This window comes from Echinops telfairi, unplaced genomic scaffold, assembly GCF_000313985.2.
Source record: "Echinops telfairi isolate 266 unplaced genomic scaffold, ASM31398v2 ScPeMD7_7424;HRSCAF=8462, whole genome shotgun sequence".
NCBI lineage: Eukaryota > Metazoa > Chordata > Mammalia > Afrosoricida > Tenrecidae > Echinops > Echinops telfairi.
The window spans coordinates 17,457,134-17,470,417 of NW_022111324.1; the positions used below are offsets into that span (position 1 = coordinate 17,457,134).

General features: G+C 40.2%; 1 protein-coding gene across 1 annotated transcript in view; it reads left to right on the plus strand.

Annotated features, from left to right (window-relative positions):
- Positions 1 to 13,284, plus strand: part of PAPPA2 (pappalysin 2) — a 350,680-nt gene that overhangs the window by 193,009 nt on the left and 144,387 nt on the right. The window contains exons 10-11 of the mRNA XM_004706814.2: positions 1,896 to 2,089; positions 5,340 to 5,486. Of these exons, the coding sequence (XP_004706871.1) occupies positions 1,896 to 2,089; positions 5,340 to 5,486 (341 nt within the window). The remainder of the gene's footprint in view (positions 1 to 1,895; positions 2,090 to 5,339; positions 5,487 to 13,284) is intronic.

Consider the following 13,284-nt stretch of genomic DNA (forward strand, 5'->3'; position numbering starts at 1 on the left):
CATCCATCCATCCATCCATCCATCCATCCAACCATCTATCCATCCATCCATCCATCCATCCATCCATCCATCCATCCATCCATTTCTCCAACAAATGCTGCCAATCTGATAAAGGTCTTGTTCTCTGCAGATATGCAGTTAGCCTGCAAACGACTCATTCCTTAGAGATGACTGTTCTGCTCTGCCTATGTACTTCCCGCAGTGAAAAGTGTACCTTGAAATAGATCATTTGATTTAAATGTGGCTTTATCTGTTATGAAAAACTTCTCTTTCTCTGGTTTGGACACTCAGACCCAGAGAATTTTAGTGACTCATCCAAGGGCATACAACAAGATCTCTGTAGAGCCAGGACTGGGAATCAGCTTTCCTACTGCTTAATCAAGTGCTTTTCCCTTTGCTGTGAAATGACAAGGAATGCTTTGTTTTTGGAATGTTTTATTTGACTACCATTCAGAGATGTGAAGTGCCTCCCACTCTTCTTCATTCCAATCTAAACATCCCCTCGTGTGATTGGCTTTCCAGACCCTTTCCTATTTGCCCCAGCTTGGCGTGCTTCATTTTCAATCCTCCAGATGTGGTCAGGCTGTGCAGAATACACTGAACCAGATACCTCCCATCTTCTGTACATAGGTAGAAAGCATGATAGAACTGAATACTGGTTTATGCCTGAATTTCCGTTTTCTACTCTTGAAGAAAGTGAGTCTTCATGTCTGTGAAAACCCACACCATGCACTGAGTAGGCTTTTCCTATGAGGAAGTGTGTTACTTGTCTAGCACACACCACTTTCTTTGAAACACCAGCAGTGTTTCATAAGCAGCCATGTCTCACTTGTTTGCTCTTGAAGATAATGACTGTCGCAGCTTGCTATATTTGTGGCATGACAGCAAGTCCATAAGACTTGGATTCTGTGTGTCTGGTTCAAATCCAACTCTCTGGTCTATGAGTCACGTGACTTTTGCCAAGTCATTTAAAGTGGCTGATTTTCAAATTTCTCAACTATAAAATACGCAAACAAAAATGCACACTTTATGCAGTTATGATAAGACTAAAGTAAATAATATATATGTAACTTTTTAAACTCTGGAGCATATATTGCCCAGTTTAATTCAGAGCTTTTATACAATTTAGCAGCAATAAGTAATTAGAAAACAAAACAAGAAAGTACCCTTAGATACTTTAATACTTCAAAAGCTATGAATGGCACCCAATTGTGTAATACACCATGGCCATTATTAAAAACCCTTTCCTCTCTTATCTACTGTTTTTATAACCCCATCTACTCCTAAGTGTCTCTCTCACATATACTTTCATATTGCTTCCTACATCTTGTCCACCACTGCTGTGTCCACATGGAATTCTCCCGGCAGTCCCACCCCTCAACATACCTTTATTATGTAGACATGAAATTTCTGGGTTACACAAATTGTTTGCTCTGGGCTCTTAACCAAAAGTTTAGCAGTTGCATATTTAAATTAGATTCCAGCACAGAGTGCCCTAGAAGAGAGACTGGTGTTCGACTTTCATAAAATTATAGCCAAGAAAACCCTGTGGAGCTCAGTTCCATTAGATCAGTTCTATCATGCATTGGATTTGACAGTAATGGGCGTTTTTATTCCTCCTCTCTTTTTTCGTATTACATAAATGGACTGTACGTCTCAGTTGGTAAAAACGGAACCTCTTTTTAGGTGTATGTGGTGTGTATATAGTTTGTATGCGGTGTATGCATGTGTGAATGTGTCCATGTGTATTATTTGTGTGTTTGAGGTGAGCATTAAACTGGCTGGCAATTACAGGATTCTCTTTGCTAGAAGAGGGGAAACACTGTTTCAAACACTCCTATGTTCGTTTTTTCATGAAAAATATATCCTTTTTCAAGTGCCATATTGCTTGGCAGGGGAACCAAGCCTGTGCTACGTCTATGAAGGAGACGGGATCTGTGAGCCCTTTGAGAAGGAAACCAGCATCTCGGACTGTGGACTATTTACTCCTCAAGGATACTTGGATCAGTGGGCTACCCAAGCGTACTCCTCTCATGAAGACAAGAAGGAATGTCCTGTTTCCCTGGTAACTGGAAAGCCTCATTCCATGGTAAGTTAAGCCAGGTCATGACTGACCAATATTGTAAAGTGCTTCCCCTCGATGCCTAATGAGAGTTTACAATTTTCTCCTGGTTCTACCAGTGTTACCATCAACTGTCAGCCTTGGTGCACTCAGTACAAGATCATGTTAAGTGAAAAGCTTCCAGACTCACAGTTAACCCCTACACACCTCCACCCCAAACCACTCATACTTCCTTAGTTTTTGTCTGGGAATGTTTAGACTATGTAGTGGGTAACTCTAAAGCATACCTGAGCATCTCAAAATTTACCTTCCAAATACCTGAGGCACAAATTACACTTGGGCTTTGTATTGAAGAGAATTTGTTATACCAGAAGAAAGAGAAACAGACAAGAGTCAGAAAGCCTGGGTTCTACCCCTGGACACACTGTGATGATGGCTGCATGCTGTTTGGCGACTCACTTAACCACTTTGGACCCCGGTTTTCTCATACATTTTCATAAACACATTATTATCACTGAAGAAATTGTAGGGTTAGCACTATAAACACATCCGTAGGTGGCCAATGTTCCCTGTGTATTTACCTCTGTAGGCGGGATCCTCGGAGCACTCTACGATGCTCTATTAATGACTTTTCCCCACTTCAGTTCATTTTTTTCCCTATAAATTTTAGTTACTGTTGACACAACATAGTCATATACCACTTCACTAGATTGTCTGGGTACAATTGATTACCTTCTTTGAGTCGTTAAACCATTCTCACCCTCCTTGGTGGAGTCACTCCTTCTTATTATATAAACTGATTGCACCCCAAAGTTCCCATCTAATCGCTCAAGTTGTCTGCTTTATTCCATACAGATAATTCTTAAATGAGCAAAATCCTCAAGGCAGACCCTTTCTACTAGCGATCTAAATTACTGTTCCGGTTTAGATGACTTCAGAACACGTTTTAAATTTAAGTTTTAAGGACTTTTCTCAGGCAATGGGTTCGTGGATTCATCCATTGCCCATGGCTCCAGAACATCTACAGCCCTTCAGACCATGACATTCTTCCTGCATCGCTCCTCTTTCGCCCAAGAGTCTTCTTCTACCTCTCCTGTTCTCCTGGCAAAGTCGGCACTTGTTCCTGGAGGCAACGAGCCATGCCTGCCAGCTCCTGTTGCTGACTCTCCTACCTCTGTTACTCCAGGGGAATTGAGACCAAGTATGCGCCTTGAATGGCTGCTTGCAAGCGTTTAAGACCCCATGCACTACACAACAACCTAGGAGGTAAAACAAATAATAAACACGTTATTAGGCCAATTAACAGAGGTGTCCTAAGAAACCAAAGTATTAAACCTCTGAAAGCTTCAAGCATTCCCAAATCAAGGAACGAAGGCATGAGATGTTTGGTTGTGCACATGCAACCCAAGCAGCTGCGTGCTTTCTGTCTCTTTCATTTGTGTCAAGATAAGGGAACTCCAAAAAGTTTATAGAACATGGAATTCTCACACAAACTTTTGAAGCATGTTTGTATACACATCGCACAATGTTTTCCCGAATGACTTTATGTAGGTGTACAATTTTTTATTTGGTAAAGTTGATAGAGGAAGACCCTCATGGAGTGGATGGACCAGTGGCTGCAACAGTGGGCTCAAGCACAGGGACAGTTGTGAGGGCGGTGCAGGACCGGGCAGTGTTTCATTGTCATAGATAGTGTTGGAACCGATTCGACGGCACCTAACAACAACCATTTATTGACAGCAATTATATTATCAGTTGTGCAACCTTACCCATACTCAATGTAATTTCCCCATCACCCTCAATCTTCCTTTTCTCCTCTCTCTGCCCCGGTAACTACTAATAAACTTTGGTCTTTCTACATTTGCCTTTTTTGGTTATTCTTTATAAATGAGGCTATACATTATCCCTTTATGATGGGCTTACTTTGATCAGCATAATGACTTCTTGTTTCAGGACTTCATTTCTCCTACTGACTAATAGTCAGCTGTATGTATGCACCCTATTTTGTTTATCCATTCATCAGTATCCCAGTGTGTTTCCTGAATTCTATTTAAATATTACAAAGCTGTAGAGTTCTTCACTCCTTGGAGCCATTCCAGATCCTTCAGTGACCAAACAGACTTTTCATTTAATGTAATAATGGGCAGTGTAGGGGATTTTTGTTGTTTGTTTGTTTTTCACAGAAATGGGATTTAGCCCTTTGCACATTTCAGGCAATGATACAGTAATGAGATGTACCATCTCAGAGGAAGTCCCCAAGGCGACACGGAAGCAGTCCCTGGTGGTGCTCTAGTGGAAGGAGCTCATCCAGGCCTGAGGTGGCTCTTCTTGTTCTTCCATGTTTGTTCGCAGCACTCCTCTTCCGGCTGACAGGACAGGTGCTGATCTTCTGGGCGTGAAGACAGCATTTCCAGCCGGAATAGAGGGAAAGCCAGTGAGAAATGGAGCCATTGTAGCTGAGCCTTTCCTCTTTCAAGAGCAGTGCTTCTTGAAATCCTATGCTATAGAATTTCACTGACATCTCTCTTATTGACCAGATCCAATAAGTTACTTCATCCTCCTTTGCTGTAAGGGAGTCTGAAGAGATCAACTTTTATTCTTTTTCGGTTTTACTAGCTATACTGCCATTTTGAACAAAACCAGGGTTGTTAATAAGAAAGAAAGAAAGAAAGGAGAAATGGATGTGGATAGGCATCTAACCGTGTCTGCCACACACACTCTCGGCCTAATTCTGGAATCTTACTCCAGGAGGCCTGGTGTCCAATGACAGGACGCCAGGAAAGTTGGGAGCTTCTGAGTTAGTGGCAGCTCTCTGAAGTGGCTTTCAGTCTAGTCTGTCTGTCTTCCCTAAGTGAAGTGGAAGACATTTCCTGGAGTCTCACTGCCCTGGCTCAGTGGTTCCCTGTTTCAGTTAGACCACTCCTGGGGCCAGCTGACCCTACTGGGTAAGGACCTAACTGTCGTCATAGATAGACTGTCTGCCTATTACTAGGAGCAATTGAATACAATGTGCCAGAAGGGTCTTTGATCAAGTCCTGGGCTGACAGTGGGCTGACAGAGGGCGGTTGGTCATGTATGTTTTTCTACCCTGGTAAGTTAGTCTCTTGAGGTTCCCAGAGAATTTAGAAATCCTTTTACATGGAGAAAGTTCTCTGCCAATAAGATGATCATGAGGCACTCAGACAGGGAGTGAAACTTGGGTTTTGTGAAGGAGAGATTTTGCCATCACTTACCTCTCACCCTCCATGCTTAATATTTGGCTGATATTGTATTTCAGATCTGCACATGGTACCATCCAGATTTACCTGAGAATCGTCCCTTTACTGGCTGGTTTCCCTGTGCCACCAGTGGAAATAGACCTCAGGACGGAGGGAGTGAGCAGCCAGAAGGTAGTCTGGAGAGAGAAGATGAGGTTTGGCTTAAAGTAAGTGGTCTTTTTGTGAAAAATGGTGTGTGTGTGTGTGTGTGTGTGTGTGTGTGTGTGTGTGTGTGTGTGTAAAGATGCATTTGAATTGGATAGTTAAGAAATTTCTTTCTGGTATCTCATTGATTTTAGATTTTGAATTTGTTTTTACTTCATTTGAACTTTTTAGACTTCCTTGTTTATAATCATTTTATCAGAGTCTAATGTACATGCAGAAAAGTGCACCACTCAGAAATGTTCAACTCAGCAAATTTTTAGCCGACACCCTTTCTAATGACCACAAGATCAATAAATAGAGTATTATCATTCCTACTCCTTCCCAGCCATTACCCCATAATGGTACCTACTATTTTTAATTCTATCACTGTAGAATAGTTTTGCCTATTTTTGAACTCTATGTGTTAAAAAAATTATAGAGTGCAATTATGTCTGGTGCGTTTCTGCTGAACATTATCTATATGGTGCGTTTCCGCTGAACATTATCTATATGGTGCGTTTCCGCTGAACATTATCTATATGGTGTGTTTCTGCTGAACATTATCTATATGGTGCGTTTCTGCTGAACATTGTCTATATGGTGCGTTTCTGCTGAACATTGTCTATATGGTGCGTTTCTGCTGAACATTGTCTATATGGGATTCAAGTTGTTTCGTTTCACAGTAGTGTGCTCATGTTTATTGCTACATAGTGCTCCAATGTATAAATATAACAAGAAAAACCAAGCTCACTGCATGGAGAGGATACCAACTCATGGCGATAACACAGGTTAGGGAAGAACTACCCCTCTGAGTTGCCAAGACTAATTTTCCGGGAGGAGAAAACCCTGTCTTTTTCTGGTGGAGCAGCTGATGGTTTTGAACTGCTGACCTTTCAGTTAGCAGCCCAATACATAACCACTTGTCCATTCTAATATTTATGAACATGGCCTATTTTCAATTTTCACTAATGCAAATAGTTCTGCTATGACAATCCTTTTGGTTCATGTCAAGAGCTGGGTAGATTTAAAGAGCTGAGTGTGTGTGTGTGTGTGTGTGTGTGTATACACATATACTCAGCTCTTTAAATGTATTTACATATATTCAGAGGCTCCACAGGAGCCAGATATGGCAATCTGCTCCTATACTTGTTATAGCCTCGGAAACCCTATGGGGCTCTCACTTGGGTTTTCTGAGTCAAAATTCTACTTGACAGCACCCTATAACAACCAGGTACATAGAATAAATCTGTTGGGTTCTACGTATGCTGAGAGTCTGTTTTAGTAGGTAATCTCAAATAATTTTCAAAAGGCCTTGTTCTAATTTACCAGAGGTTAATGGATACTCAAACTGCTACAGATTTACCCAACTCTTGGTAACTTTGAGACTTCATTTAAATCATTCTGGCACATTGGCCTCTCCCTTTGGTTTGCATTTGCATGAAGGTTAGTATCATTGAGAGTCTTTTGTATGCTTATTTTCCATTTAAACATCCTCTCATTTTTGAAATACATTTCAAGTCTTTTGACCATTTTATAATGCATTATCTAACTTTCTTCTTACTCTTTTATGTAATTTCTTTATAAATTCTGAAAATAAACACATTATAGTTGTATGTCATTTAATATCTTCCACCATTATCTGACTTACCTTTTCTTGGTCTTAATAGTAAGCAGCTCTGGATGAACAGAAGAAGTTCTACATTTTAATAAATTTGTCCAATTTGATTTATTTATTTATTTTAATCATTTTATTGGGACTCATACAACTCTTATCACAATCCATACATACATCAATTGTGTAAAGCACATTTGTACATTCATTGCCCTCATCATTCTCAAAACATCTGCTCATCACTTAAGCCCCTGGCATCAGGTCCTCATTATTTCCCCGCCCTCCCCGCTCCCCACTCCCTCTTCAAACATATTTGCCTCTCAATAAGATACATTTTTTGATGTGACCTTCTAGAAATGTTACTGTTTTGATTTTCATATTTAGGGAATTTTTGTATAATGCGTGAGGTCGGGATCAAGATTTTTTTCTCCATAACGAAAACTTTCTTCTCCCCACTATCCTGCACTATGTCATCTTTTTAAAAAGTAAACTAAGCATATGTGTGCAATTCTATTTATTGGTCTGCAATATAAATCTATTGACTTATCATGGTATACCAGTAGCTTATAATTTGATTACTGAATGTTTTTTAAAGAGTGTAAGCATTTGATAATGCAAGTCCTACCACTTTATTTTCTTCCAGATTACCTTGGCTGTTCTTGTTGTTTGGTCATCCTATTGTTGTTTACATTTTTATTATTTCTTTTTAATAGTTTTATTGGCATATAATTCATGTACATAATTTAATGGTTCAATCATATTAAGAAGAGTTGTGCAATCATCACTACAATCAATTTCAGAGCATTTTCTTCTCATATTCTGTGTTATTAGCTCTTCATTGCCTTCCAAACTCCCCTGCCATGCCCCTAAGTTATTATTAATCCAGTTACTGCCTACATGGATTTACCTATCCTGGATTTCATACACAGAAATCATCCAAAACATCCAAAAGAAGAAGAAGTTTTAAAAACCCACAATGACAAAGAGAGAGAATATCCTCAATCAAAAAGAAAACAGAAAATATTAAAAACTGAAACAACTTTAAAATGAGTCAAAGGGAGACCAAATGCTAAGGTGTTGCATGTCACCCTAACTACATCTGCCACAGTCAACTTGACAATGATCCCAGTCTGATAGAGAGACTTATCACATCCCTGGAATACAGTCAGACGGGTTCCCTGGAGGCTTAATCTGTGGGACCCTGTGTTGGATTTTGGGCATCCATTGTTATCCATTGTTAACCTTCTGCAAACTGGGGGTTCAGAATTTAAGCTCTGATAGCATTCCGTCCCTCGTATTTGCATTTTGTGATTTTCAATCCTTGGATTACACAGGCTGGTATATTTCTTCCATGTGGATTAGTTGATGCCTCGCTTTGGTGGCTGCTTGTTTGAAGACTACCCTTTAAGCCCCCAGATGCCTGGCTACTTTTCTGATAGCTAGGCACCATCTGGCTTCTTCATCATACGTTTCTGTAGTACCTATATCTTCAGTGATCTCTTTATGAGGGGAGGGCAAGTTTAGAGTTGGGCAATACCATCAGAACTAATTTTTCTTAGATGGGGGCTAGAATTAAGTATGAACTCAAAGTCCATTCATATATCTATGGTTTAATATGTCTCTGGTTCACTTTAGAGACACCGTTATCATTTTATGATAGAAAACATTATGACTTATCACCCTGGGGCATAAGGTAATGCAATTGAACGTGATTAATTTAGCCAATGGTATAAAATTTAAAACATTTGAGAAAGGGACAGGATATGTCTATAGGCTGGTTTTTCAGATAGCAATACACGAACTGTTTACTTGTACAGATTAAATGCTTAAGTTACATACACTTTACACAAGCAATTAGGATTGGTGATATGGCAGAATTTTCAATAACACTGATTCACAAAGGCAGAACCATGCCTACCAGATTAAAATAGACCATAAGAAGGCAAGGAGAGCTCTGGGCCACCATTCCATGGGTACTCTCAAAGCAAAAGATCTGAACCAAAGTCAAGACCACCAACTCCATAACCTTGGGATAGCATTCATCTACTTCTTTTCACCCTAGGGCATGTCAGCATTAATTCCAAGGGAGTACGCCACTTAAATTTGCTACAGGTGAGTTTGAAGTAAAGTCCAGTTCACTTAGTGTGTCAGTCTGGGTACTTTAGAGAAACAAATCCACAGAAACTCATGTATAAGAGAGAGTTTTATATAAAGGATAAATGCACATCAAGAAAACATCCCAACCCAGGGCTGCCCAAACCCACAAGTCCAACATTAACCCATATGTCTGACACCAATCCACAAAGTACTCCTCCATCTCACAAAACACACGCAATGACACCGACTGTAGGAGGAAAGCCAAATCAGTGAACTTGTAAGCATTTCACCGCTGGCAGGGGTCTCCACACTAGTGCTCCAGCACTCAGGGCTACATCAGGGTAGGTCCATGTGGCTTCTCCTCAGGGATGTCTTGCAGGAAGTGAGCCTTGCTAGTTGAAGCATGGAACTGTTAAGGCAGCTGCACCCTGGTGCAACCATCACAAAGCAAGAGACCGGAGAACTAGAAAGGCGAGGCTCACTGAGCCATTTATCCCTCCCCTCCGCCAGTCAATTAACCCCACATGTGTTTATCAGCCAGGTTGGCACAATAAACTAACTACCTCATTTAGTATGGTTTCCACATATAATCCTTCTGGTGTGGCCTATGAAGGATGTTGTAAGTCTAAAGTCCCAGTAGTCTATAGCACGTGGCCTGGTTCACTAAGGGCTGGGTAGAAACTAGGTCAAAAGTGACCAGTTAGGATACTGGGCATATTCTCACCTATATAGGTTCTATATAAGTATGGTTAAGTATTTTTTGTCCATGATAGGAGGTTGCTCCACCCAGCTTACCCATCAACAGAAGTATAATTACATTCTTTGAGGCATGCATGACCCCTCCCCCAGTCTTGACTTGAATATCCAATAAGGTTTACTTATCACTATGGTAGGGGTGTCTGTTAATTTGGGGGGACTGTAGCACAATGTTGTATGACAGCAACTGAATGGTCTTCTCCTTCTTCCCCTATATTGAGAAGCTGACCCCAGTTGAGGTGAAATCTCCTTATAAAAGGGGTGATCTATGGCTCCTGGACACTAGGCAGGTTCTCTACAGCCTAGTTTGGGAGACCAGATTAGAAGGCTACGTGCCCCGAGGGCAGAAGCCTGACTTTGTTTTGGGTTTATCCTTATAGTAGTGGACACATGCAATATTTGTCATTTGTGATTGACTAACGTCACTGAGCATAATGTTCTCCAGGTTCACCCATGGCATGAGGTGCTTCCTGGGTTCATTCTTGTTTTTAGGGGTGCATAGTATTCTATTGTGTGTGCACACCAGAGCTTTATCCATGTACCTAGTGATGGATTTGTGGACTGTTTCCAGCTTCTTGCTATTATGAACTGTGCTGAAATGAGCATGGGGGAGAATATGCCTGTTCATGTTCTGTTTCTTATTTCTTTGGGGTATCTTCCCAGCAAAGGTCTTGAGGGGTATATGGTATTTCTATTTCCAGTTGTTTTAGGTAGCACCGTATTAATTTCCATGATGGTTGTTCATATTTAAAAGCCACCAGCAGTTTATAGGAGCTCCAGTCTCTCCATACCCTCTCCAGCATTTGTTGTTCTGTTTTGTTTTTGTTTTTTCAATTGGACTGCTATGGTGGGTGGAAGGGGAGAGCTCATCGTTGTTTTGATTTTCATCTCCCCGATGGCTAGTGATCATGAGCATTACCTCATGAGTTTGTTAGCTATTTGAGTGTTGTCCCTTGTGAATTTGTCTACTTCTGTCCTTTGTCTTGGCTATTCTTGATTCTTTACATTTCTATATAAATTTTATAATCATCTTATCCATTTATACATACAAGACTATATACTTGTATTTTATTGACCATAAGTCTGTGAGGAAAGAGTTTTCTCTATAAAATATTGGATTTTCCAATTAGTCAAAATCAACTTGATGGCAGTGAATGGGTGCGTGAATAACCCTTCTGAAATCCAACAGGTTTTCTCCAATTTCTCTTATTATTTTGTAGCGTTTTTGAGAAGAGGAAGCTGAAATACATCAAGTTCTTTATTCTGCATCAATTGATGTGATCACATAGTTTTTCCTTCTTTCTGTTAATGTATTGACTTACACTGGTAAGCTTCTAAATGTCACATACTTAGGGAATGAAGGGGAGGGGATTGGAAGTTTTGCATTATTTAATAGTTAGGATTCTATTCCAAGGTATTGTTTTTATTTTTATGTATTAGAACTTGACTCCTTTTATTTTATTAGTTTAGTGATCAAAATTATGTTTAATTCCCCAAAGCAAGTTTTTATTGCCCAATTTTTCTCAAAGCGCTTGCATGGGGTTGGTGTTCATAATGGATGTACTGTAATCAGCAATGCCATTCTCTGAATCTTGAATTTTCATTGAGGAAATATTTTAAATTATGAATTGAACTTTAGAAATAAATTTGGAAATTGTTTGTTTTCTTGTTTTTTTGGTTAGGTCAATTTTGATGAGTTGAATCCTCCCTCCCCACCACCCCCGCAAAAAAAATACCAGGTTATTCAGTTCAAATTTATTAGCATTAAGTTTTTGTTTAAAAAAAAACTTAAAATGTTGAAAGGTGGTACCTGGGTGTACTTTCAGTTTGAAATTTAAAACAAAATTCAGGGTGATCATTTTAGAGGTTCCCCATGTTGTTGCCAGTTCAGTAAGTCTGCTTTATTACTCAGATGTTGAGTTTTGTTCTGCAATGTGCTTCCATTCTCTGCAGGACTATTATTCTGGCCTCCGTCGGGACTGTAGGGAGGGGGAGCCAGAGCCAGCTGGATGGGTGAGGCAGTGCTTTCCTGTGGTGTGTGGTTCCTGTAGAATGGCTTCTTCTTTGTGTTTTTGACTTCCTTCTCTCTTGTTTGCTCCAGTCAGGTACTAATATCATTGAGTTGACCTCAAATAACAACCTGATTTAGGGTTTCTGAGGCGGTAAATGTGGACAGGAGCAGACAAGCGTATCTTCTTCTCTCTGAGCAGCTTGTGGGTTTAAACCATAGACATTGCACTTAGCAATCTAACCCTCTGGACAAACTCGATATTAAGTTTTTGATAGTATTTTCTTGAAATAGTTCTAGGATCTTCTATTTTGTGGGTTCTCTTTTTCGTTGTTCAGTTTTCCTAACAGTTTATTAATTTTATTACTATTTTAAAAGAACCAACTTCTCATTCTGTTTATGTTCTATGTGGCCTTTGCCCATTTGAGAGGCATCAAAAAGTTCATGGAAAATCCCATTTTTCCATGAATTTTTTTGAAGTCTCCTAGGATATGTGTGTATAAATATATATATACACATACACAAATATATGCATATACACACATATGTATGCGTATGCACACACATATTTCATGTCTATATCTATACACCATACATGTGATTGTATGATTCGTGTGTTTATGTATATATTTTTATTTATTTGGATGTGAATATATGCTTTATATAGTGTATATATACTGTACATAAAATATATACTATATCTACATAGTATATAGATACATGTATTATATAACATCAATTTGGGAGATGTCTGACCACATTAATATGATCCCATAAGATTTTGTGTCTGTCTTTAAAAAGAAAGCAGCTCCCCTTTTGTTTGCTATTTCCCACATGGCTTTAAAGAACCCCAACCCCCAGAGTGAATGAGCAGTGGGGCCCAGGGAGCAGCCCAATGCCCTAAGCACCCTTCCTTTGCCTTCTCCTCCCACTCCTGGCTTCATTCACCCACCCAGTAACTGTGCGACATTTCACTCCTTGTGCAGGACAGCCCTTGCTATGGCTCCTGGGCCTATGCTAAAGGCACTAGGTCTGCTCCTTAGTCAGGGCCCTCCCAGGTGCTTGGCTCAGGCAATGCTGGCTGTATATGATCAGGAAGTTGTATGCACCAACAAGATAGTGGCGGCCAGAGCCAACTCTACCAGCTACCCTCCTGGTACCTGCAACTCACTGACCACTTAGTCTCAGGGTCCACCTCTCTGTGCCCCACTCCTGCCTCATCCTGTGCCCAGATGTATGAAAAGTGTCCATTGGGCTGCCAGTTTAGCCCCCACAGAACCCAGTCACACACCCAGCAAATCTGACCTCCTAATAGGCAGTGGATACAGTTGTTGGATTTTTTTTTTTT